The 26168-nt window shown below is 40.0% G+C and overlaps 2 protein-coding genes across 2 annotated transcripts; both read right to left on the bottom strand.

The window, feature by feature from the left end:
* Nucleotides 1-14: 14 nt before the first annotated feature.
* On the bottom strand, nucleotides 15-18763 carry inpp5d (inositol polyphosphate-5-phosphatase D). The gene is made up of 27 exons (XM_080877787.1): nucleotides 18444-18763; nucleotides 17892-17955; nucleotides 15236-15371; nucleotides 15005-15146; nucleotides 14693-14833; nucleotides 14516-14600; nucleotides 14360-14434; nucleotides 14186-14263; nucleotides 13978-14101; nucleotides 12388-12494; nucleotides 12192-12294; nucleotides 11914-12110; nucleotides 11704-11821; nucleotides 11513-11609; nucleotides 9066-9204; nucleotides 8775-8883; nucleotides 8530-8618; nucleotides 7859-7940; nucleotides 5824-5913; nucleotides 5633-5743; nucleotides 4634-4713; nucleotides 4457-4544; nucleotides 4227-4373; nucleotides 4072-4135; nucleotides 2132-2329; nucleotides 1579-2003; nucleotides 15-1483 (listed from the first exon to the last, which is right to left on the bottom strand). Exons 1-27 carry the CDS (start codon nucleotides 18581-18583, stop codon nucleotides 1452-1454), a joined length of 3261 nt encoding a protein of 1086 aa, XP_080733913.1. The 5' UTR covers nucleotides 18584-18763; the 3' UTR covers nucleotides 15-1451.
* Nucleotides 18764-19091: 328 nt separating this feature from the next.
* gpr17 (G protein-coupled receptor 17) lies at nucleotides 19092-26168 on the bottom strand. Its single transcript, XM_080877788.1, has 2 exons — nucleotides 25954-26168; nucleotides 19092-23502 (listed from the first exon to the last, which is right to left on the bottom strand). Exon 2 carries the CDS (start codon nucleotides 23492-23494, stop codon nucleotides 22484-22486), a length of 1011 nt encoding a protein of 336 aa, XP_080733914.1. The 5' UTR covers nucleotides 23495-23502; nucleotides 25954-26168; the 3' UTR covers nucleotides 19092-22483.

Here is a 26168-nt window from a genome sequence, read left to right as displayed (position 1 = left end):
AAGGAAAACCATGATAGGGCCTTCTAATTCTCAAATACTCAGGGTGGAAAACACAGCAACCGCTGGTGTTATTTCAGTCATATTTTAAAGTCAACATATGTGTAAAATATTTGCAGTGGAGTACATTCACACACTTGGACTTCATCAGAGACTTTGCTCTTCTCTCTTCAGCCAGTTCCAAAAGAGTTACCAACTAAACCAACAGAACTGGCTAGGCTGTTAGCCTCAACATCTACACCAAGAAAACACAGCCAATGTACACCAACGCATGTCTTCAACCATGTCTATAACTATTGGTGACTATTCCCCAAATATGCAGCATCTTCCAGCCAAACAAATACTCAAACATGGAGCTGCACAGAAGAACTGGGGTGTGTAAACATGTGTCATGAAATAAAGATGAGTTTTAAGGTGGGTAGAACATGTAGTAAGCATGACCCTTTGATGGAAAGAGGAAGAAAGGCTGATCAGAGATGAGTGTGCTGGCTGAGCTACAATAGCTGGGTCTCTGATGGGAACAGGAGCAAAGGCAGAGGCACAAAAGCGAGATGGGTGGAGGTTACAGGCTGCAGCCTTACGACAATGAAGAGGCGTAGTAGTAGAAGCAGTTTGTACTAAAAGTGCACATCAGGAACTGTGCCACCTCACCTTTTTAGTCACAGCTGATTAAAGAGAAAATGTAGATGTATTTCCAATAACACCAAGCCAGAAAGTCCCCTTGAATAAATTGCAAGTCTCAGACTGCCTGCAGTTCCTTTAGGGACCAGCAGATGGAGGCAAATCACTGCAGTGTGACCGGTCTGGTCCTCGCAGCAGATTGTAGCAGCCTACACTCCAAGTTTTAAAAGCAGTCATTTGTGACGTGACATAAAACACACACACAACATGTAATTCAAGCTTTAATATTGGAATTCATTGGAGCATCATTTGCACATATTAAAGGCAAACATGTCTGTGCAAGATAATACTGTGCGGTAAACATTCATCAGCTACTGTATAGTGTAAAAACTCCAAATGAAATGTAACAGTTAATTTAGAAGCAGGTTTCAGGTTCAAACTTACGTTCCAATGCGAGCTTTGCAGAAATCCAAGAAACTAAAAAATGAGTTTACATACATTTGAAGGCTGAGTTAGACACTGGTACACCCATTTAATGTCTCACTAGCACTCAGATAAGTAGATAACTAAGCTAACTACAAGCTAGTTAGCTTAGCTTAGCATAAAGACTGGAAATAAAGGGGAACTGCTAGCCCGGCTCAGTCTAACTTACAAAGTGAGTTTTTGAGGATGACAGGCAGATGAATTTTTTAGACCTTTGGACAGGTGCAAAGCTAAGCCAACTGACTTCTCTATGATGACAGCACAGATATGTGATTGTCCTCTAAAATGAGAGACAAGGGTTTTTAAAAAATATTTCCAGAAATGCAGCCAGGAAGCTGTACCTCTCAGTCTCACTTCACAGGGCGACCCGTCTTGGAAACGTCTGGATGCACAAAAAAAAGACAAAGAGATGTCATTTAGTGTATTATAGCTGTCTGGAAACCTGAGTAGGTTCCTTGCTGTCTTTGCGAGACTCACCAGGTCTTCCTGGTGGTCTGTGTTTGCTGGTGAGCTCTGAGGTGTCTCTGTAGTCTCTTGGTTTGGGGGTCTGGGGCTCTGGCACACCCGGTCGGGACTTAGCAGGCAAAGGAGGGCGGCTTAGGCCCATCCCGCCTTCTGAGCGTGAGGGCACCACTGGTTTCTTTTGTGATGGGGGATGCAGGCTGACTGGTGTTGGAGGCTGAGGTTTGTTCTCAGAGCAGGTGAAGGAGCGGTTGCGTGGGGTGGGCACCGGAGGGCGATCGGTATCTCCGTCTGCTGTTTTGGAGGATCCAAATAGCACATCTGGGGGTATGAGAAGGTCCTTCTGTTGTTGGTCTTGGTCTTTAGACCGACCATGTGATTTGGTCACTGAACCATACAACGGGTTGTCAAACATCTCTGACGTCTTTCCGTTCTCACCCCTGTCAGAGAAATCATAAGTTAATGACATCGGTTTCATTTTCTATAGAATCAGATCAGATAAAGGTTTAGAGGTATTTTTAGAAATGAAACTGAAGTGTCTTCAAACCAGAAAGAGGCTAACACTTACACAGAAGCAGGCTTTCCCGTGGGGCTGCGTGTGCTCACATCGTAACCCTTCTTTGGCTCTTTTCCGGCTTGTCCACCACAGGGAACATTTCGCGGTGGCATGCTGTAACTCCAGCCTTTATCTATCACATTCCCACCTCTGAATGACACTCCCATGTAATTGGGGTTAGAAATATCATGTGGTTGGTTGCTACAAGACCTGTTAACCAGAAAAAAGAAGAAGAAAAGAAAAGAAAAATCACACTGAGTAGTTTTGATGGTCCAAACCAGCAATCAAAATTAATCAGGCAACAGAAAAACTTGAATCGCAGTCTCATAGCTGCGATTTATGCCACCAGCATGACAGTGGATTGTTTTGCTTCTCTTAACTTTGATTCACCTTCTCCCCAGAGCACACTCCGTCTCTCCAGCATCTCTTCCACCTGCTCCCAGCTCTCACTAAAGATCACAGTCTTATCTGCAAATATCACGTATACAACGACCGCCTGACCTCATCTGTCAGCCTCTCCATCAGCACTGCAAACAAGAAGGAGCTCAGAGCTGATCTCTGATGTAATCCCACCCCCACCATGAGCCCATCAGTACCACAGTTCCTGTCTTGGCACCCTATCATCAGCCTATCATATTCTCTGATCCGCAAAGGCACAGTGCAGCTCGCCCTGACCTTCCCATCCACACTTCTCCATCAACATCTTAAAACAAACATCCCATCTGTAGAGCTCTTTCTCAGCATGAAGCTGCTGTTGTTCACTGATCATCGCCTCTTTTCTTAACTAGCTTCAACAACTTTCTCCCTTATCTTCATGGTATGGCACATCATCTTTATCCCCCTGTAGTTAGAGATCTGCACGTCACCCTTGTTCTTGAAAATTGGTGCTGGTTAACCTCTTCTCCCTTCCTCGGTCATTCTCTCACTTTGCAGGATGATGTGAAACAATCTGGTGAGAAAGTCCCCTGTCCTCCATCTTCACACCTCCACAGCTATGTCATCAGGACCAAAGGATACGTCCAACACCTTCCTAGAAGTTTCCCTCACTACTTCTTCATTACTCTACTTTTCCAGTCATTTGTAACTCTTCCCTACCACCCAGAGCCTGTCTCAACTCCAGCCTGAACTCTACGCATCATTCTTCCACCATTTAATCCCTAGCCCTGTCTTCACTTACTTCCTCTTCTTGATTTTCAAAGTCATCCTACAGCCACCCATCAGATGATTGTGAGAAAACAGCAATATATGATGTCCCGTATATCGCAAAGATTCAAAAGTATTAAACATGGATCAACTTCCGTGCAACAGGCTCATCTGTGTCACAAAACTTTCTCCCACAGTCATATTTTAACACTTGTAAGTGTGGTTTATGGCTGTAAATTCAATTTAAACTCCGGTGTGCACATGTTCCATATGATAGTCTTTACAGATGGACACTGATCAAACATTTTCAGGTTCTGAAGAGGTTTTTCAAACTCTTTGAATGACTTTAATCATAGAGGGCGATCATAAGCTACACAAAAATGTTGACCATATTAGACCTATCCCACAGGGTGATTAGAGAAATTAACCATATTACACTTTTTGAAGCTTTCTCAAAGCTTTGTCAAAGAAAGACATCGAACTGGTGATGCTCCAAGTCAGGTACAGAAAAAAAAATCTGTGCTGAATAAAACTTTGACTTTTTGCCAGTGTGCGTAAAACTCATTTGTTTGCAGAGGTTAAATATGTTTTTCAGCTGTGATGGGTTAAAAATGCTGGAAAAATCTTCACAGCAAAAAGATAAATTTCTGCATGACTTCATTCAATAAATTGAAGTTATTTTCCTGAAATAAAACAACTGATTTTGAGGGTGAGAATGTTTTTCGGATGTGGTTGATTTTATACGTAACGAGCCATGACAGAACATGAGGGAATGCATAACAGGTTCACAAAACCCCCCCAAATCTTACTTATTGAGGTCTCCAGATTTGCCTTTGGAGGCGATGGGGTCATCCCTTTCAATTTTGATGAAATCTGAAAAAACAACCAAAATGAGAACAAAGCTTCAAGAACCGAAGAAGAAAAAAATCGAACAAATACGTCCTGTGTCGAAGCTCAGCCTCACCGTATAGCTTCTCGGTGGGCTTGCCCTCAGAGGTGCGTAGCTGGATGCCACCTGTCAGTGTTCCCGTCTTCTCCCCGTGGTGAGTCAGTGTGATCTGAAACTCGGTGTAGCTGATCTCAGCGGCTCGCAGCGCGACACAGCCCTCTCCTTTAGGGATAACACACCAGCAAACTGTAAGCGCTGCTGAGCCCACCGTATCCAAATTGCAAGCTGTAATGCGAGCTCATTACCGTACGACTCGTCGCTGTCCGTCGACTTCACGCATATCAGGATGTGCTGGTCCAGAAGATACTCAGGGTCAGAGATGATAGGGGTCAGCTTTAAAAGACAGAAACAATGACTATGAATAACGACTGACTGATGCCATAACTAAGTAGTGTGTGCTGTGAGCTGTGTCTGTGGTTTACCTCTACTTGGTTGCCAAACCAAACTTTTATAGACCCATCGGAGTGCTCGCTGTTCTCTCCCTCTGTAGTCTTTACAGTTTCTGTTGGAAATGCTTGCTTTTAGTCATTGTAGCCCGTTTGATGAGACACTTCACCCAATATTCATGCATACATACATGCATGCTCTGGCCTGCAGTGCTGTTTATTCATATTGATAGTTTTTGGTGTAACCTTTTTCCCTTTGTTTTGAGAAGTCTACTGCAAAGATCTTGGCTGTGCATGACATCAGTAAGAGTAGATAACATATAATCTCAGGCACAGCGAAGGTGGGCTTCAAGGTTAAAACAGTTCATTTCAAGCATGAATAAAATATAAATAAATAAATAAATAAATAAAAATTTAAAAAATTAAAAGATTATTTTGCATTGTGAACAATGCAAAGCTCCTCTAGTAGAGTCCCAGAATAAGAGCATGGAACTGGAAAGGAGAGGAATTGGTCTACTTTAAATAGAGTAAGCAGTTTAATGTAGGAAGTATTTTCTCTCTAGTGTCTACACACATCGACCAGAAGAAGTGTGCAGCTAGCTGACACGGCAGTATTAATGTTTACATCCTGTCACACTGTGAGCAGCGGCTTCTCGGCACGGGTAGGTGCACACTGATTTCTGCACAGTGGTACTACGAGTGGGTGTAGCTCACCAAAGAGAAAACAACTCCCAGGAGAATTTTCTCACAGCCAGGCTTGTGGGGGATTTTTGAGTAATAAAGTTGTGGTTTCAGGAAAGTGTATTTGTCACCTGGTGGCAGGATTCTTTGTATTTTTACAGATTTGAGAGTTTAGTGTTTGCTTTTTCAATTTGTTTCCCTTTGAGTGCCATCAGTGTCCATTGCATTCTGACTGTGACTCATAGACAGCACTTACAGTCCAGAGGAAGCATGATTTTTATGTGATTTTGAGGCAAACTGTTCCTTTAAAGCAGAATCTAGTGAGATGCGGTCAATCAGAAAGAGGAAACCTACTCTCCAAGAAACTGGAATGGAATTCGATGAAGAACTTGGTCTTCGATTTTGTCGACAAGATGGCCACACAGTTCATGATCTGAATTCCACCAGGAGGCGCACTGCTGGGATCTGAAAAATAAAAGCGGCATCAGACTGCGGCTATTGAGCGGACTCATCTGTGGCGTAGGTTGGGTGGGGGGGGGTCATACCTTGTTTGGAAACGTACTGCGAGGCAACTCCAACTTCAAATGAGGCGAACACCGGGGAGTGGTCACTTGTCATGATGTTATTAGTGCACCCTGCAAGTTCACACAAACACTTATAAACACTTCTGTGCATATTTTACACATATTAAGCCTGAAAGGACGTCTCAGCTGCAGTTTCACTTCAATCTTTGGACACTTTTGCGTTCAAGGGTTTTTTTCTTATTTTCTAAGTGCGAAACAAAACGTGAAAACAAAAGAAGAAGAGCGTGAGGGCCACAGAGAATGAACATTAGAACAGTGGAAATCTGACTCTGATCAGTCAAAAATCAGAGGTTCTGAGAGATGCAGAGGAAGTAAATAGATGTTAATCTGCATTGTTCTACCTCAAAATATGGAGGAAAGGGTGTAGTTTGATGGTGGGATCATCATTTGTTTTTCAGTTGGACACAGAGTGCTGCATCAAATGTTCTGTGCTGGTTTGAGCTTAGAGTGAAACAAAAACAGCTAACAAAAGGTCAGTGTGTGTGTGTGGTCCTGGTGATGAGCTCATGAAGTTGGCTGAAGAAGTGACGAGCGTATAAACTGCATTTACATTTCATTTCATACACTTGATAGTAGCAAACTCTTGAATGAGCGGGTGTGTCAAACTTTAGTCTAGTACTGTACATTTTTATACATTATTGATCTATATATAAAATTAGTGAACGATTATTCTCTATATATTATAAAAGGTCTAACTTTAGGAAATGTTCATGGTTTTGCTACAGCTCAATGAAGACTGCAGTCAGCAGCAGCAGTTGAAAGATTAATACGATAAAATGGCTCATTATTTATTTTATGTAGGCACCAATAAGTTCATATTGGCTGCTTGGTCCAGTTAAAGACAGTTATTTGGAATTAATTAAGTGAGCTAAACTCTCTTTTTCCACACACACACACACACACACACACACACACACACACACATATATATATATATATATATATATATATATATATATTAGGGGTGCAACGATACACAAAATTCATGGTTCAGTTCGATACTTTGTGTCACGGTTCGATATTTTTTCGATACAAAAAAATGTTCATGCCTTTTTAATTTGTCATATAAATATATATTTTAACTCAAAAGACAGAAACAATCACTCATCTTTGGAAAAGAGTTTATTACAGAGAAATGGCTCTTTCCAAAATAAAAGCTATATTCTTTTTATACGCTTCTTCTGGGCTATATTCTCAGCAGCCTATTAAACATATCAGGTCCCCATAAGGAGAATCATGTGCTAACGGCTATCTAAATGACTCGGGTAAAGTTTGTAGCATGCGTGCTTGTTGTTTTTGTCTGCTTCCACTTGTCTTTGCACTAGGATGATGTCGGCGTAAATGTGCAGTCATATTCATTGTGTTCCCACTAGTGCTGTCAGCGTTAATGTCGTTAAAATGACATTAACGGCATAACGCGGCAAATCTCTGTTAACGAGTTACCGCTGATCGCCCCGTGCGTGGGACTGGACGGCCAACACGTTAACAAGCTGACTGCGCTAACGCACTAGTTCCCACCAATTGAGCATTGCGTGGCACATCCGACATACTGTTTTTTTACTTTTGTCCATGACACGCTTATCATCAGGGTCATGCTTCACATGAAAACCAAGATAGTTCCAAAGGCCAGATCTGAATGAGGGTGGGGGAGGTTCAATTTCGGCTAGCGTTGAGGCAGTTGCCATGTTGCAACGAGCTTAGCTTCTGTCTTGCTAGCTTGCGCTGCGCTCAGTAGATCTGCACTCGACAGTGCAGCCTAGGCGGAGTAGTCGAACGCAGATTCACTGAGCGCTCAACACAGACAGCATCGTCAGAAGAAAAGTTGATAAAACAAATAAATTTTTTTGTATTGTTCATACATATGCCTACCGAACCGAAAGCACTGTATCGAACGGTTCAATATCGATACATGTGTTGTTGCACCCCTGGTATATATATACATCCCTGTATGTATAATATAGCCGCAGAAAAAAAGGTTTAACAGAAGATTACTCACCGTATGCTTGGCAGACAACATGAACCAGAGGATATGACTTTCGTAGGACGCGATCACACCAGGATGGCAAATTGTATTTTGTCTGTAGAGTTAAAATCATCTTAATTTTAATATCAATATAAAATACTTGAATTTTCAAATTGAAGACTGTAAAACAATTCAAGTATAACTCTACATAAATAGCCCAACATATAAGAAGCATGATGGGCAGTCATTTGTGGAAGAAACATGAGCAAATAGCCCTGCTAACGTGGATCGGTTCAAGAGATGGTGCTGCATGTTCAACCGTTTGCTATCAGTAAATGTGATTTTTGACTTTTCCTAAACTGTCGATGAAAGAATAATAAGCCAACAAAAATCCAAACCAAGAATATTCAACGATAGGTAACTTAAATTAAAATTAAATTCAAAAGATGAAACCTCATTAAAATGAAATAGGCTGTAAGTACACTAAAAGTATGTAGTTAAAATTAAGAGTACGTTAAAACAAATAAAATTAAATTTTATGCATAATAAGAAACTAATAACATTCGAACATGATGAAGTGAATAAAATAATTTGGGATTAAATTAAAAAAAATTACAGCAATGAAGCAGATAAAATTAAAAGTCTCAGTGAAGTGACCGTGATGCATAGTAGGGGAACAGAGATGTGATAAAACGTGAGCTTACCCCTGTCGCTTTGGCCTTTGTGTAGGCGTACCTCTCTCGTGTGTCTCTTTCAAATCGATACGTGGGCGCGAATGTGATTTCTTCTTCAGCTACAATCAAAATAGAATAAAACCCGTATGTATGCAAACACAATTATAAGAAAAAGGACAGTGTTTTGCAGAAAATCCCAAGCATGGCAACAACAGTGAAGACACTTCTTTCTGCTGTATGCCTACATGTACTGATCAGTATTCATCAAAGCTCACCAAAATGCAAGAAGACCTTGCTCTCTTTCCTCTCCATGCTGAGCTGGTCTTTGGTGAGCAGTTCCTGGTACTGCTGCTGTTTGATCTTTGACACAATGTTTTCAGCTTCCTGTGAAGGGAACAGGGGAAAGTAGTGACTGGAAGTGTTAGCAGCTGAGAGCTCAGACACCTGACAACCAGCAGGGTTAAAAAAAACAAAAACATAACCATGCATCTGAGAGAAAAACCACAACAAAGCAAAGTCCATGAATCTGTATGTAAAGTAGATATAAAACAAGGTTTATGACTTACAGAAGATGGCATTTCAACGCGGTAGTTCAGATCTCCAAGCCAGAAGAGGTGCGTGAAGCGATGTGTGATGTCAAACGGATTAAGCTTCTTGTCTCCTAGATTCAGAAATCTCAGGATGCTGGCATAGTTTTGATTCCGTCTGCAAATACAGCAAAAAATATTGGAGTAACATCAAAAATGTGAGGAATCAGTGGAGGAAGCAATAAAGTTTTCTGTTTCTACTGCCATTTAGCAAAACGTTGACTTTTAAAGCAAGGCTTCAGAAAGAGGAGGATACATATTCATCATTTATGTTGTCCAGGTTAAATATAGGTAAATAAATAAATAAAAAACATGAATAATTTTTAAAAATCCGACATGAAAAATGACAAAGATGGTTGCCATCGTGGCCGTGTGACTAGTATAAGGGGATGATGATGAGAGTAAAAAAGATGGAAAATAAATAATTTTTTTAAAAGTATAAAGTATAAAGATGGATGTAGCTTGCTGGGTTGAAAAGTGAAGCTAACATAGAATTGTCTTAAACATGGATGTTTTTCTAAAAACCAGCAGGGGGCGACTTCTGCGGTTGCCAAAAAAAGACTTGTGATTGTGTTTAAGACAGCCGCCGCCGACTCCCACTGTAACCTCAGTGAACACTCGCCTGAAGGCTTCACAGGCTCAGTCTCTAGTTTCAGATAATATTGAATAAAACAGCTGTTTTATTTTTTAAATTAGTCAGAAAGGATGTTCATCCAGGGTAACAGCTAGGCAAATACACAGATAATATGAAGGATGGACATGGGTACTGTGATGTCACTCGCTGGTTTGTAAAGTTCCATTTTGAAACCTTGAGATGAGCGTTTTCACCAACGCCATCTTGGCTGCAAAAAACCCAGAGTGATGAAGGGCACGGTACTGATTTTGAAGCCACGCACTTGGTTAGTGACTTATAAGCCATTAGGCGATGAGCATTATTTAGTGGTTGCCTTTAAACGTTTTGCACATGTGTGTTTCACAACTCTCACTGAATCGCCCTGCAGACGATTATTTATTGGTGCTTTGCTTTAGCTGAGTGCTTAGAACTACTAGTGAGTATTTGCCGTTTCCTATTGGTAGGAGTATTTTTAGTTGAAACATTTGTTTTCAGCGCTTTTGGTTTGCTGACATCTTTATTTTGTTGTGTATTTTAAATTCTTTCATAACAAATGGTAAATGGACACCTCGGGCTCTATCTGAGCACTCATAGCGCTTTGTACAACTTGCCTCATTCACCCATATTCAAGGGCTTTTTTTCCCCCATGGTTTTTCTACTTACTCTCCAACATTCACACACACATTCAAACACATTCTCAGGGTTCGTATCTTTCCCAGGGATATTTGGTATACAGACTGGTTCAGGCAGGGATTGAACCACCAGCCTACCAATTAGTAGATGACCTGAATGGACTTTTCATTTTTACTCCCATCCTCCCCTAGTTCATTTTTGGAAAGTTAGCATTATTTTAGCAGTTCTGGATCCAGATCTGGACGAAACCCCAAATTGTTGGTCTGAGGCAAGAAAAATAACAAATGTTTCCAAAAATGCAGTAGCTAGGGCAGTAATCAAGCGTTGCGATCAAATGTTGCAACGTTAATTTCTGATAATCGTGCAAATTGTTGTGTTTGATTAGAATAACTGTGGTCTGTCCAAATAAATACATACTGCACACAGTGCACAACATGAAAATGTACTAGATTGAGTATACCTACCAAGCTGCAGCTCATTTTGTCATGCAGAATGCTTGTTAAGTTGACCATACAAGCACTCAAACCTCAAGGTTCTTTTTATAGGTTAAGGTAAAGGTCCTACAATATTTAGCAGCTAGCACAATTTAACTGCTAAGCTAATATTTAACAGATAATGTTAACTGTTTTTGCAAAGACGATTAAAAAAAGTGTTTCTGGCTACATTTTGTCAATGTCAGCAGCAGGCTAAAACCAAATTGTGCTGATTGTTAGGCACATTTACATTTCCTGCTTTCCATTTACTGAACTGCTAAGTTTCTGTTAGGAAGTAGTGAATAATTGAACAGGGGGGTATTTTGCACATGTCACTAGACAATTAGGATTTTTACCTCCCCATCCATCATTGAAATGACACCTTTGTTGATATCTGCATCGGGTTTTCCCTGAAGAGGCTATAAAAATGCTAGCGCATTTCAAAGAGATTTGTGACTTCTATCAAAGGAAAGCCGCAAAGAGTTGAGTTTAATTTGTTTAAGCCTAGATACATTTTTTGTTGATAAATGTCCGGGGTATTGCCTTAACTAAAGGCAAACCAATCATGGTTATTTGCATAGTTACCCTCAAAGGTTAATTTTGAGCCCAGGAACCCTGTGTATATGTATGTTGTATATGTTTATATGATGTTACCAATCAATTCAAACTTTTTAAAGATACTTTGAAAAGTGTAACTTTCTCCTCACCTGAGCTTCTTCTCACTTCCAGAGGTCAGATGACTGTTGACAAAGCCAAAAGATGTCCCATTGAACATGAAGGACACTCCTACTGCGCCCTTGTTTCCTGCAATTGAAACCAGTAAACACTGATGGGTCATTTTTCTGTGAACTTTTATGAGCAATCATTACAGGCCTCAAGGAGAAGTGGAACTGCTTACCCAAGGTGTTGGCGATTCCTGTCTTCACGCTGTCTGAAAAAACATGAGAGATCCTGTTTTCATGCTCAGGCTTGGCCAGGACCACGATACGAATATTCCACAGTGTGTGAATTGCCACCTGGATGTTTGGAGATGTTTAGAATATTTGATTCATTAGTGCTTTGTGTTTGCATTCAGCTACAAATTCAAAACTTTGCCACAGTTACTCACTTGTTTAAAGCTAATGTTTGTGATGTTCCTCAGGACACCTTTCACTGTATCTGCCCATTCTCGCTCACCCAAAGGATCCTCCTGAGTCCCAATGACATAAAAATCATGTGGAATATGATCTGCTGTGTCATCTTGTGTCTTCCCTTGGCCCTTACACTGAAACCAGGAGTTGATGTTCGGGGGAGGGCCGGCATTTCCTGTAGGTTTGCAGATCCGTTTTTATATTATATACAGTTAAGTTAACTGAAGCACTGAATTCTGTATGACATCACTGTTACCCATGTTCCAGGTGCCAACAAACACTGTGATCATGTCTGGTTCAGGCTTTTCTGAGTGTTTGTTTTTCATTTGCTGAAGCAGCTGACAGAAGCCCTCTCTTTTCTGGATTCACAAGACAACAAAACACATCACATTTAATGAAGTGCACATGACTGAGGTCAGAATAGGGAGCATTGCCTTTAAAAAGACGCTTACCTTTGTGTCATCAAACACAAACTCTTTCCGCAGAACTTTTTCTTTCTCCGTCTCCACCGCAATGACCAGCTTGGCGTGCATTTTCTGGGATTTCACCAACTGCAGGACTGATGGATAAGAGCAGTATTCTTATTAAGTTAAGTGCTTTTGATAGTTGAAAGTAGTTCTTGACATTTGTTTTCACACATGCTATTTGCACTTGCTGCAGAGAAGGTGCAACTTCCAGGCTGAAGAATCAAGCACAAAGTCTGCAGCTCCTTTAATGAGGCTGTCTCAAAAATCAAGGGACTCTTCATAGACACTGTTGTTAAAACATCAAGTTTCACAGCAGTAATAAACATTTTTTTCCACTTCCAATAAACAAAAATACCTCCCATCTGTTCTCTTTTACTTATCCTTATCAGGGTTGTGAGAGGACTTGAATCTTATCCCAGCTATCATAGGGCGAGAGGTGAGGTCACCCTGGGCAGATCGCCAGTCTGTCCCCCCTTCACAACAACTCCGGTGAATTGATTTTTTCAAACTCATCTATCTGCTTCTTTGATTGTGCGTTCACTATCTGTCAGGCTTCACCTTTACTAACTGTAGTCACTTAACTGGATCTCTTAGCACTCATAAAAATCTTTGCTACATCGCTTCAGTTTATGTATATGAATACAGCAAAATGAACAAACTTGCAACAGAGTCATTCTCTTCTCCAAAACTGGCCACTTCTGGCCAAAAAGCTCAACTTGAGGATTAAAAACAAAGAGTCCAAAACGAATACATAACATTAGGGTGGCTACATTCATCTTTTATACTGTCTGTAGTAGCACGCACCAGTGGTCCATGTATGACGTTTTCTACATAATGATTTTTAAGGCTTACTGACTGATTAAAACTCTTATGACTACAAGTCCCACTTTATCTGTCTATTAGCATGGAAAAATTGCTTTTGTGGCACTACTTAAAGTTCCTAATTTCTTAAGATACTGACCCGAGTCAAATGTACCACCTGAATACATTTTTCTGAACTTTACAAACTCAAAGATGTTCTTATATATAATTAGTAATTTAGAAAACAATAACTGCAACTGCTTCCTCCAATGAACCAGGCTAATGTACCTTCTCTGTGGTCTCACACGTGTAAGAGCAATCTTCTAACGATTAGCGTGTTCTTGAAATATGTCAGAATGTTTGATTCTAATAATAAATGTTTCATTCTGGTAGCTAATTACTCCAAAATAAAGACCAAGTGAAAAACATTGCTTCTTTTCTTTGCAAAACAGCAGGACAGAGCACAGGGTAAAATACAAAAGCTCTGGTGGACACTATAGGCACTGTAGCCATTTAGTCGAGTCTAGAAAATATAGCAAGATACTGTAAAATATTCCGCCAACACAGAACGCTGAGTTTAACACCTTTGTTTTTCTATTGTAACGTCAATAGAGACAAGGGATCACCAAATTTTATTAAAATCCTTCCAACAAAATTAAAAAAAGAAATCACCAAAGTGATTTTGAGATTAATCCGATTAAATTAATCATTCTGATGTTTGCATTTTGTGACAATCAATTGTTTGAGATAGAAATGAACTCCTCAAGTCCTTACTTTTATTGTGCACAAAGTATTTGTCTTCGGGTCCATCTTTTGACTTCTTAAAGTAGAGCTTCCCACTTTCAATGTCCACTTTCAGGAACATCTTTGTGGAAATACCAAGAGATTCTTGTTTGACCTACCAGTGAAAGAAGAAATCGATCAAATAAACCATACACACGTATGACAAATGTTATGTAGACATAAGTACTAAAGAAAGCACCTCAAACGTAACGATTGGTATGAGAGATTTCCGTGGGCCCGCATCAAATCCAACATACTCAAAAACAGAACCTTTAACCTGAAAAAAGGAAGCAGAGTCGTCCTTTGTAATATCTTATAACATTTTCTATTATCATATAAAAAGCTGTTGTTAAAACATATTACAGTACTTTACCTTATCTTCTATCGAGTAGAGCAGTTTTGTTAGTTGCTCAAGTCTACAGGACACAGGACCCGAATCACAGAAATTCTGAAAATAAGGAGGAAATACATGAAGAGAACAGCTTTTTAAGCGCTGATAATACTGCAAAGGATTATGGGTGCCACCAACTTGTTTTGGTCCAATCCCTGGAGAGAGCTGTTGGTCGAGCGTTCTGTGAAACACCTCCAGAGTTGGCATGACGCGGGAAATTTCACTGCCTCGCAAAAAAGTTCAGCGCGTGGGTCAATCAACCCAATCCATTCAAGTGTATGTAATATTACACATTCCATTAAATGGACACCATACCTGTTTAGGTTCTTGCAGACTGCCATTATAAGCTTCTTGAGGCCAGGCAGGTTAGGGTTACCGTTTTGAACTTGTTCAGCATCTAAGCAGACTGAAGTCCTGAAGTATTCTTGGATGGCCATTTCATGCTCTTCTGGTAAGCTGGAGACATAAGAGAAATGTAAATTAAAACACTTCTAGTCTCAGTTAGCTTCAGGAAAATTCATATTAGTAATTGTTTTGGAAAGTTTGGTGCCGAATGCCTAAATTCTACTTTTATAGTGCTGTTGTAGGTACAAGAGACATTGCAACTGTCTGTAATTGTGACCATACATGGACAAGTCCATATGCTGCAGTTTCGCCAGGTATATGTCTGATAAGGATTTGGAGGCTTGCTCTGAAGTCTTGGAGTCACCGTCCTTTACATCAAGTGGGATGTTTCTGGGTGGGAGCTGTGGAGGATGACTGTTTTGTTCTGCAGAATAGACATAAAGTGTGTTTAGGACAAACAATACTTTCTCATCCATATCAAAACCAATATAGAGACAAAGTGAAGTTTTTGACCTGGCTCCTCTTCTACCTCCTCCTCCCACTGGACAGAGTACTGCAGGTGGGTGACTAAACCCATGTTGGGGCTATAATACGCCTCCACCAGCTCAGGTAGCATTGTGAAGAACCTAATAGGCACTCCTTCAGATGCCTGCAGAGAAGATAACAGCAAACATTTTTTTTAATCACTCTTTGTAAACAAAAGGATGAATTTTGTTGTTGTTACCAAAGCAGATGACATAACCTGTAAGTGTTACTTCCCATATGATGTCAGACCTGTCTACTGTCTGCGGTATTTTCCAGTTGCATTCTAAGACATTCCTTTGTAATTTTGCAATTTATTTCATTTAAAAGAACATATTATTACCCATAAATCATCAGCTATTTTAAGGAAGTAAACATATCCCTGCTCTGTCATAAGAATTAAATCGTACACTTAAACCATTAACAGAAATAGGTTTTAAAAACTATAGTCCCTTAAATAGGTTTGGTTTCTCTATATAGCTACATTGCATTTAGTCTCTTGTGCGGCTCGTAAAACTCAATTGTGAAACTTGCAGTCATTGGGCAGTTACATTATTTTAAAGCACTTTCTTTAAACTAAACTGCACAGGTGTACATTATTACCTCATCTAACAAGTTTTTAAAAGCACGAAATGGTCACATTTTACCTGGCACGTTAGAAGGTAACAGTGCTGACTTATCGTTTCCTAGAAACCTGACACGTTGCTACTTCATACCAGTAAACTTATTTCAGGACTCAGCACATTTTGCTGTTACAGAATTTCTATCTAAGGCCACGGGTTTGCATAGCAATTATACATAGCTGTTATGTCAGTGCATAAATCAGTCATTTAGAAGCTCTCTAGCATTTTCACCTTTTTTTTTAATAATTACAGTATTTAAAAAAAACATACAGATGATACTCTGTTCAATCTTTCTGTCAAGCCCAAGGTGTTTATATCCTCTCTGTGGGGCCTGTTAGTTTTCTAATCTCTTCAGACTTACACTGCAAAGCTGACACTGAACAAATACCAAGATAATGAAGCATCTGCTGATCTGCTTCTGATCAGATTGAGTCTTGCTTTTATCATTGCCAACTAATTTACTGCAAAACTCTTAGTTCCTGCTTCAGTTTCTGTACTGGCTCATTGTAGGGTAGTTCGCCAATGGCAGATTAACCCTCCTGCCATCCTTTAAAAAACTCACACCCATCACCCTAGGGACCATTCTCAGCCACGCCATAAAAAGACCATATATCCATATTTTATTCCACTTTAAATTAGCCAACCTTGTAAAACTACTTCTCCCTGAAATATTCATGTAAAGTTTTAATTATATTTTCGTTGTTTTAACCCTTCAAATCCCAGTGTTATTACATGAGCGCCCTGTGTTATAAGCCCCAAAAACCAAAAAACGAAACTAAATATTTCCACAAAAAACCAGTTGAAGTAATATGTGATTGTCATTATAAGTAGGCCTTTAGATGGACCAAAGATTGGCACCAACATACATTTTGACCTGCCATTATTTTTTTTGCATTTTTTTTGCAATTTAAAAATTAAAACTTCAAGGCCCTGAGTCTTCATTGACATCCAAGAAAAGAAGAAAAAATAAAATCATATGATGATAATTTGGGGTTGAAAAATAGCGTTTATAATGGAAGTCAATGGGCAGAAAATGGTCCCCAGGGTGATGGGTGTGGGGATTTCTGCTGCTCAGCCATTTTAGGCTGATTTAAGGAATTCACACTGGAATATTAACATTGACAGGTAAAAACTATCCTGTGGCAAGTTTGGTTATATTCCACTGAACACAGTGGAAATGGCAGCCATTTAACACATAGCAGTGGCACAAAAAGGTCCCAAGAAGGCAGGAAGGTTAAATACAAATGAGAAGCAGGCATTTGTCATTTGCTGAACCATAAAGTCTCTTTTCTATAGATTTAAAAATCATAGTAAATAACAGAGGTATTTATGGCTTTTTTAGGGTGATGTTGTTGTGCTCCCAGTCTGTAATCCTAAGTCTGTAAATTTTACATTTTAAGGCTTTTAAATTACTATCAGTGTAGCTTTGTGAGGCAATGATATTTAGTGTATAATAAGAGAATATGTTTTAAACTGCAGCCTTGTAAGCAGCTCTGAGTTACTGAGCTAACAGACAGTTTTGTGCTGAAATCTGTATGCCTGCATGCTAACATTCAACAGAGACTACCTGCTGATGTTTAACATGTCATCTTTATTCTTTCAGTTAATGCTCATACCTCCAAGCTGAAGCTATTAATACTTATTAATACTGGGGGTATTCGATCATCAGATTGAAATTCAACTATAATGATGCATTATTGTGTTTATTAAATTTTATTCTAATCAATCTGATAACTGGAAACGTCACACGTGCGCGCTCATACACCAAAAATACATGCGGCTTCAGATTCTAGTGATCTTGAAAGTCATTTACGCATTCATCTCGCCTGTTGTTAGGATACTTCAGTCTGGGTCAAAGTGGTGGACAGTAAATACATGTGTGGGCTTACATCTTTAATTAGGTTACAACTGAGCATTGCACTAGCAATGTGTGACTAATACTTTTGAAAATATCATTTCATCTTCACAGTACCTATAATAACTCATCTGGGTTCGGACCAGAACGATGGAAACTGTGAACCCACCTGGACAGAGAGCTTCTTGTCTTCATTTGGCAGGATTCTGTATGTGTACACACAGTTCTGATATCTGTGGATCAAATAAATGCAAATGTCTGTGGTTGGAACATGGAATGAATGTAAGGTGAAGAAACAAGCGGATTCAATGTGTTGAGTGAGCAGTTGGAATCATTTTTAAATGAAGGTTACCCAATGGAAGATGATGTGCAGAGGGGAAAGGGTGGTGCTTTGTGGCTGCACTGTATGCAAATAAAAGGGAACTAGTCTTGTGTTGCAGTGTGTATGTGCAAAAAAAGAAAAAAAAATGTAATGTGATATGGTGAGACAGTTTTAGGAACTTTAACTAATAACTGTGTTATAGCTACAGTGCACAAACGATCATGTTTGGAATTGTGTTTCTTGAACAAAATATACAGTTTGACAACCAGATCGTGTCGATTCGATACGATTCACAGCTGGTGCTGCATGTCACGAAGGTTTAATGAAGTAGAAACATGAAGTATATGCAGGCATTTTAGAATCAACCGCGAGCCATAATAAAAAGAAACAATAACTTACAAAACACAGAGGGCATAGGCTCCCTGTATGGATTCACTGTCCCGGATGAGGAAGCTTCCATCTCTTGCTGCTTTGGAAAGTAGATCCTCAGCTTTGGATCGAGTTATATTGCCATGGTACCAAGGTTGATAACTTGGCATCCTGTTTTTCACCCAAGAGCTCGATCTCAGGAGCTTTGCATGTGATCTCAAAAAAAATGATCCCAGCAAAACAAAGTAGACTCAATTTTTCTTTCTGGCTATTTTCATCTTCTCATGGTGCATACTTTTTAGTTCTTTCTTTCACTTGTTCATCCACTGCCTCCGCAAATTGTAAAAGGAAGCTGCTACTAGCTCAGCCCTGAACTTCCTCATTTGTCAAGTTAAAGAGAGGAGGGCCCTAGTGCCTTCACTCGGCCTCTTCTTTAACATAGCCGCACAGCTGTAAAATGGAAATACACACTTTTGTTTGCACAGTAGAAATCTTTATCACCTTACACGAATGATTAACCAGCATACCTAACCTCTTTGGTTTACTTGTTCATGTGAACTTTCAGAAAATAATGAAGTTATATGTAAAAAATTGAGCTACAAGAAGTGAAAAGAGGAAGTAAGAAAGAAAACATGACCATGATGATTTTTAGTAGTTACAGGAAGGGAATTTACTGGATATATTTACTTTAAAACCCACACAGTAAAAAAAGAAAAAAGAAGATAAGGACCTTGATTTGTTTTTCAAACATGATCATTTTGTTCTTTGATAAAAATAAACCAAGGTGCATCATATTCAGCCTGCATACTGCTATTCTTTAAACCACAGATGAACCAAAGGGAGCTCGGGGGTTTTCTACAATATATACATTCAGGAAATACAAGTTAAAGTAGTTGCCATGTTCATGTGATGGACAGGAAGTCTTGCAGAAATAAGGGGAGGAAAATGAGCTGCTCACAAACCACAACATGTCACATGATATGAAAAGAGAACTACATGGTGACAAGTCACTGCTGCCTTCTGTCCCCGCACTTGAAATAGTTTTACCACTTTCACGGCGAACACGTCAACGCCACAGACGCGAAGGACGTGAAATCATACTTTTGCTTTCGGGAGACAGCAGCAGACATGTTGAGTTTCTGCAGTTTTTATGTGAGGGACTGGACATGTCACACAAATGGTGCATTTTTGCTGCAGTGAATTACACAATCATTCGCACATTAAAGTCAGAGCATATTTTTAACATGTTGCATTTTATCAAACTGTAGATAGAACAATAGTTATTAGTTTGTCAAGTAACAGTGCAACAGAAATGCGTAGCATCATAGGAGAGTTAAGAAACTGAAAACCCAAAAATATTTTCACAGTGGAGATTTGTCAATCACATTTAACATATACAGTGACTCATGTCAGGAATTTATAAAAAGCTGTGACTGTGTCCACGTCATTCCTAGCTGAGCTGGAGAAACATAAATACAGGAATTTTTGCATCTATGAAAATGTGATAGCAGGGAAATATCCAACAGCAGTATAATAATGGGCACATTTACACAGTCCACTCTCAATAAAATTGTCACTCCATTGTAGAGTAAATCTGGACTTAATCCAAAGGGCTACAGCCTTAATAGTATCTCTGTGAAGAACAGCGTTGCCTTGAGCTAAATATTAATACTGGCATGCTAACACACAGCTGGAATATGAAGCAAGCAAAGTTTCAAAGTTTGCAGTTCCGCTAGTGACCACATGAGGATCTAAAAGTGTCATTCCCCCATAAAGATCTGCCTTAAAATGTTACTTTACAGTAACTTTAAGTGAACATACGTACAGCATACTACTCCATGCTATTCCTTCTTAATAATAAGTCAGGGGGGACTTTCTTATAACTTCTACTTCTGGTTTTTGGAATCAGAGGTGATTTTCTTAGGTCAGTCATACCAGAGTAAAAGTAGGTTGGAATATTCAGCAGCTCATGACTGACCCAGCAGCAACTGATTGAAAGTATCTGCATCAACAACTTTGGATTGCAAGGCAATCGCAGTTTGTTTTTCTGAGACAATTTCTCTGTGACACATCTTTTTTTTTTTTTACAATACAAGATTCAACTGAACTGCTTCTACTTTGGTTCTATTCTTATATAAATTGTGGTTGCATGTTACAGTTAAATCACCATCCTGTAGAAACTACATCACTGTTTGTGGTGGGTTTTCTGAATTCTGAATGCAAGTAGGTAATGTGAATTTCTGTTTGTGCAGTCAAACACACGTGCCATTTTACAACAAACAGATTGCTGACTCGACCTCATTCACTTGCAAACTGTTAGCAAACTGATGTCATCTTAATGCACTAAAATTGCCTTGAAAATGGCAACTGACTGCAACCATTTCAAAGGCAACAGCACCATGCCAATGACTTTGTTCATTAACTTGACTGTAGCATAATACTGGTGATAGGAGTCACTCATCTGAACTTCTGGACTGTGTTCTTTCTTGTTGTTCTTGCTTTTTTTTAGTCTGTTACTTAATTAACACCAATAAGCACTTTTCTGTGCTTGTGGATTTCACCCATACAATTTATGGATGCAGCAAACCAACTTAGCACTTCAACTTCACCTCACACAACAGCAGCCACAGTGCTAATGGTGAGTCTTCAAAATGTGGAGTCTAGAAGCTGGTGAGTGCCTTAGTGGGTATGTCCACCAGCATGCTAACATACAGTGCTAATATTTGAAAGGTATAATGCTTACCTTACCTGTAATGCTTACCCTGTTTAACTTCCTGATTTGGTGCATTAGCATGCTAGCAATGCTAATTAGCATAAACATTTTCCAGATATTTGGCCTGAAACTAAAAATTCAAACAAATGAAAATTTAACTGGATGTTTGTACTTTAGGAGACAACACATGATCACACGAGTTTTTAAAATTCTCACATGGATCGCATCACATTTCACTTATAGTGTTAAACTATGTGCACGCACATTTGATTATCCACAAAGCAAGGACAACCTATGTCACCTTAGATGAAAAAAAAACAACAATATTATCAACTGTGACTGATGCATATTCATCACATTTGGCTTACAGTATAAAAAAACAATAGAAAATATACACTGAAAGTTTACTATGTAAATAATGAATTGCTGTTTTGGATTTCCAACAAGCAGTAGGCGGAACAATTAGTACTCAAGTTTAACCCCCATTAAGTATTATATATGACAGCAGAAGCAATTAAAAACTTTGCATCATTAGTTTTTTGCTTCATCTCCGGAACAAGTGAGTTGTTATGTTGCAACAAACCTTTTCTAAAGATTATTATTAAAACCGTCAGTTGTCAAAAATTATAGCCAAACAAATTCAAATAGCTTAGCTTTTGTACAGAGAGTCCCACATTAGCAGGTATTGGGCACAGTTCTGACTGGTTTGAGAGTTGGTTTCTAACATGGACCCAAAAAACTTTTAATGGAAACGACAAGAAGCTTAAACAGAACATCAAAGGCGTCAGTAACCAGTACAAATTGTCTGTCTTATGAAACCAGATCTACTACAGTAAAAAACAGGGGATCTGCTGAGCTGAAAGCAAGCCAACAGTACATTTTGAAAACTCATCAAATGTCATATTTACTTCTAATTGCAGTAATTTTGCTTTTAAACATTCTCCATTGCGTTAAATTGTTAAAGAAGAATGAGATTTACTCGAGTCTTGTGTGTGTGGGAGTTATTTTGAAGCATTATCTTCAGTGGTCACCAAGATAAACAGTCTGTGCAGAATCAGAAGTTATAACTGATTTAAAAAAGTTTGCTGACTTTGCCCCAAATTTAGGTTTTAAAGATCTTTGTTCCTCTCCTGGAAGTTAAACTTCTACCACCGTCTTTGCTGCTGAATTCAGGATTCTTTGAGTGTCAAAGTGATGTCAGTTTAATTCTCTAAGGATTTGGTGGGAATGGTGTGGGGATGACACTAGAATTGGTTCTCAAACAGCCTTTGGAAACAGCATCAATCAAAGTATCATCAACCTGAAGCTGCTTGTGATGGAAAAGTTTGCACAGGTGTCTGAGTCTAGCTGCTTTTCCTCAGAACTCAGATTTGGCACTCACAGAGCTCTCATGTGTTCCCTTTAACTCTCCGCTGGTGGCCCCTGACATCCCGCCATTATCTTTACAAAACAATCGCCGCAGTGTGCCGCGGAATTTCTCCGCCCCAAACAGGTAGACCAGCGGGTCCATAGCACCATTCAGGCAGGTGAGGGAGGAGGTGAGGCGGTTGGCCAGGCTCAGGCCTCTGCGTGTCTGGCATGAGACGTCTGGGTGGCTGTAGCCCAGGATGAAGGTGGCCCTACTCATATGATAAGGCAGAAAACAGACCACGTAGATGAGCATAACCAGGCCAATGGTGCGCAGGGCCCTTAGCTTGAGCGCCGGCTCCAACCTGGAGCCGCGATGCAAGCTGTGAATGATGAGGAGGTAACAGGAAAGAGTGGCGAGGAAAGGCGGCATGAAGGCGACGGCCAGCGAGATCAGAGCGTTGCGTGAGGCCTTCTCCCTGTATAGCTGCAAACACACCGTCATGTTGTCCACCTGTGCAGTCTGATGGGTGACAAGCAGCGGTGCCATGGAGACAGTAACTAGGACCCAAAGAGAGAAGCTGATGATCTGAGCATAGCGAGCGCGACGAATCTTCAGTGACCTCACAGCATGAACCACAGCCAAGTATCGATCCCCTGCTACACAGGCCAGGAAGTACAGGCTGGCATACATGTTGACATAAAACAAAAAACCCACCACCCGGCAGGGCACCTCGCCCAGGGGCCAGTGGCCTCCTGTAAAGTGGTAGGTGGCCCTGAGCGGGAGGATGATGACGTACGATAAGTCTGCCACAGCCAGATGAATCAGGAAGACGTTAGCTGGAGAAGAAACGCCACGCTGGTGAGAGAAAATCCAGAGAGCCAAACTGTTACCGCTCAGCGCCAGAACAAAAACCACGAGGTAGAACCATCCAAACAGCTGGTTCTCGATCGTGGTCTCCAACACTACACAGCTCTCTGATGACTGATTGGATGGCAGATGCATTGTAGCAGACTCCATTTTGGTGACTGTGGAGACAGAAAATATTATAATTATCATTACCTTTAAACCATTTCTGTAGTATAAGCAGAAGTGCATATATTCAGGACAGTTACGACGGGTCTAATTTTGCGCTGCAGGCTGCAGGGGTGGTCAGATTTCTGACCTGAATTTGAGTACTTTTGATTTTTTTTTTTAAGTTTATACACACACATACACACAAGACAGCAAAAACAGTCCCAGTAGACTGCATATTCTTTAGATCTTACAATCACCTCTTCCTTAGAAAACCCACCCACTGCTCCATCCAACCCCGCCAAGCTCCAACTGTTCACTCTTTGTATTCTTTGCTCTCTTTTCCCTGTTGCTTTAGCTCACTCTCTACACAGAAACATCACCGGGGCGTGAACAGCAAAGTCTGACTTTAATTAATTTAAGGCAAGGCTTCCTTCACTTTGGTATTTCTATTGGATCCAAAACCAACATTTCTACCGTGTTTAGCTGGGGCTGAACTGTCAACCCACACAAAAGATGTTTCTGTAGCTGATGGAAGGTTCCCAAATGCAAAAAACCCTCCTTAAATTCAGCAAGCCTGTTTGTGAGAGAGTTCACTTTAGAAGCTAAATACATGAAAGGAAGATTTGGAAAGTGAAACAGACTCTGTTTGGTACACCTGTTCAACTGCTCATTAATGCAGTTATCAAATCAACAAATCATATGGCAGGAGCTCAGTGCATTTAGACATGTAGACGTGGTGAAGACAGCCTGTTGAAGTTCAAACTCAGCATCAGAATGGAGGAAGAAAGGTCATTTAAGTGACTTTGATTGGTTGTTGGAGCCTGATGGGATAGACTGAGTATCTCAACTGGTGATCTACTGGGATTTTCCTTCACAAAGGGTTTACAGAGGATGGTCCGAAACACGGAAAATATCCAGTGAGGAGCGTGTTGATGTCAGAGGTCGACATCAACATACAGTTCATACAGACTCACTAAAATCAGACATTAGAAAATTGGAAAACTTTGCTTGGTCTTCCACGTATCAACGGTTCAGGCTGCTGCTGGTGCTGTAACATTGTGGGGAATATTTCCTTGACACACTTTGGGCCTCTTAGTCCCAACTGAGCATCATTTAACCACCACAGCCTGTCTGAGTATTGTTGCTGACCATGCCATACCTTTATGACCACAGTGTGCCATCTTCAGATGGGATAACACAATGTCACAAAGCTCACATCATCTCAAACTGGTTTCTTGAACATGACAGTGATCTCAGTCCAACAGTACAACTTTGGGATGTGATGGAATGGGAGATCATAGAGGCAACTGACAAATCTACAGCAACTGTTTGATGCTGTCATGTCAATATGAACTAAAATCTTTGAGGAGTTTCCAGCACCTTGTTGAATCTATGCCATGAAAAATGAAGGCACTTCTGGAGGCAAAGGGTAGACCTACCTGGTACCATCATGGTGTATCTAATAAAATGATTTCTGCACATGATAGCAAAGAATAAGATATACATTTAAAGATATATGTTTGTTTCCTATTACTTCAAAATAAGAACTTTCTAGACTTGTATATGAAAAAGATCCATATCCAAAGACTATCAATAACATTTCCTGATTGTTTCTGTGTTCTCTTTATGTTTTAGTGCTCATACAGTTATTTTTAGCTCAAATATATTTTTTAAAAATAGCATAGAATAGAATAGAATTCAACTTTATTGTCATTGCACATGCACAGGTACAGGGCAACGAAATGCAGTTTGCATCCATCCAGAAGTGCTTTAGTGATATAGATATATTACAATATATATTAGCAATAATATAGATATGTGAGCTTATGTGCTTAAACAATGCAGAATAACCACAATGACTCACACACACAAAAAAAACCTGACTGGGCTAAATTTCACTCCCTGACTTTTGGCCCTTTAAGAAGCAGCGTGGCTCTTTTCAGTGGGTGTTGTGGGACCCACATGCCAGGGCATTTCTCAGCCAGGGCTCAGAGTCAGAGCTTTCAGTCCCCCTGAAGAAAGAGAACTGCAGTCCCAGCAGGGATAACAAACCAGAAACGGAGCAGCTGAATGGAAAATCTTCCATAAATGCAGATAATCCTGGAGAGAGACAAAGCTGAAATACGCCTTCATCACGGCGATCTGGATAAGCAGATCTGTGCAGTGAAGAGGAGACTGAGCATCCTGGTATTGGTCCTTTACACACAGCGCTTATGGAAAAGCTGCAGCAGCTGTAATGTGTGAAATCTTCCATTGTCTAATGTGAAACAGGATTAAATGAGCCCACTTCATAGTAAGCAATGATAGAAATTTGTTGAAACAGTGCAATCAGTAAAAGATTGAGCTGTTTGGGTTTGCATGAGCAAAGTGAGAAATTTACAGAAAGGTTTATTTAGTAAATCAACGGCAGAGGCAAGTATTTAGTTTAAGTTATAAAGGAACAAATAATAAAGAGGACTTACTGGACGGGCACTCCTAAAAAGAAAAGTTTTGCTGCTGGAAGACAAAGAGGAGATGATCAGTGCAGGAGCAGGGAGCTGTACGTGAAGACAGCTAGTTCGTCTGCCGCTGTGTGGAAAAACTGGCGCTCTGACATGAGGAATGCTGTCCTATAACCCCCCTATCTCTCTCTCAAGATGTTCTCGGGAATGAGACTGTAGCTCTTTTTGTGTCTCAA

Source organism: Rhamphochromis sp. 'chilingali', assembly GCF_963969265.1.
Source record: "Rhamphochromis sp. 'chilingali' genome assembly, chromosome: 3".
Lineage (NCBI taxonomy): Eukaryota > Metazoa > Chordata > Actinopteri > Cichliformes > Cichlidae > Rhamphochromis > Rhamphochromis sp. 'chilingali'.
Note: the sequence above shows the minus strand (reverse complement) of the source record. Positions and strands in the feature narration are given on the sequence as shown.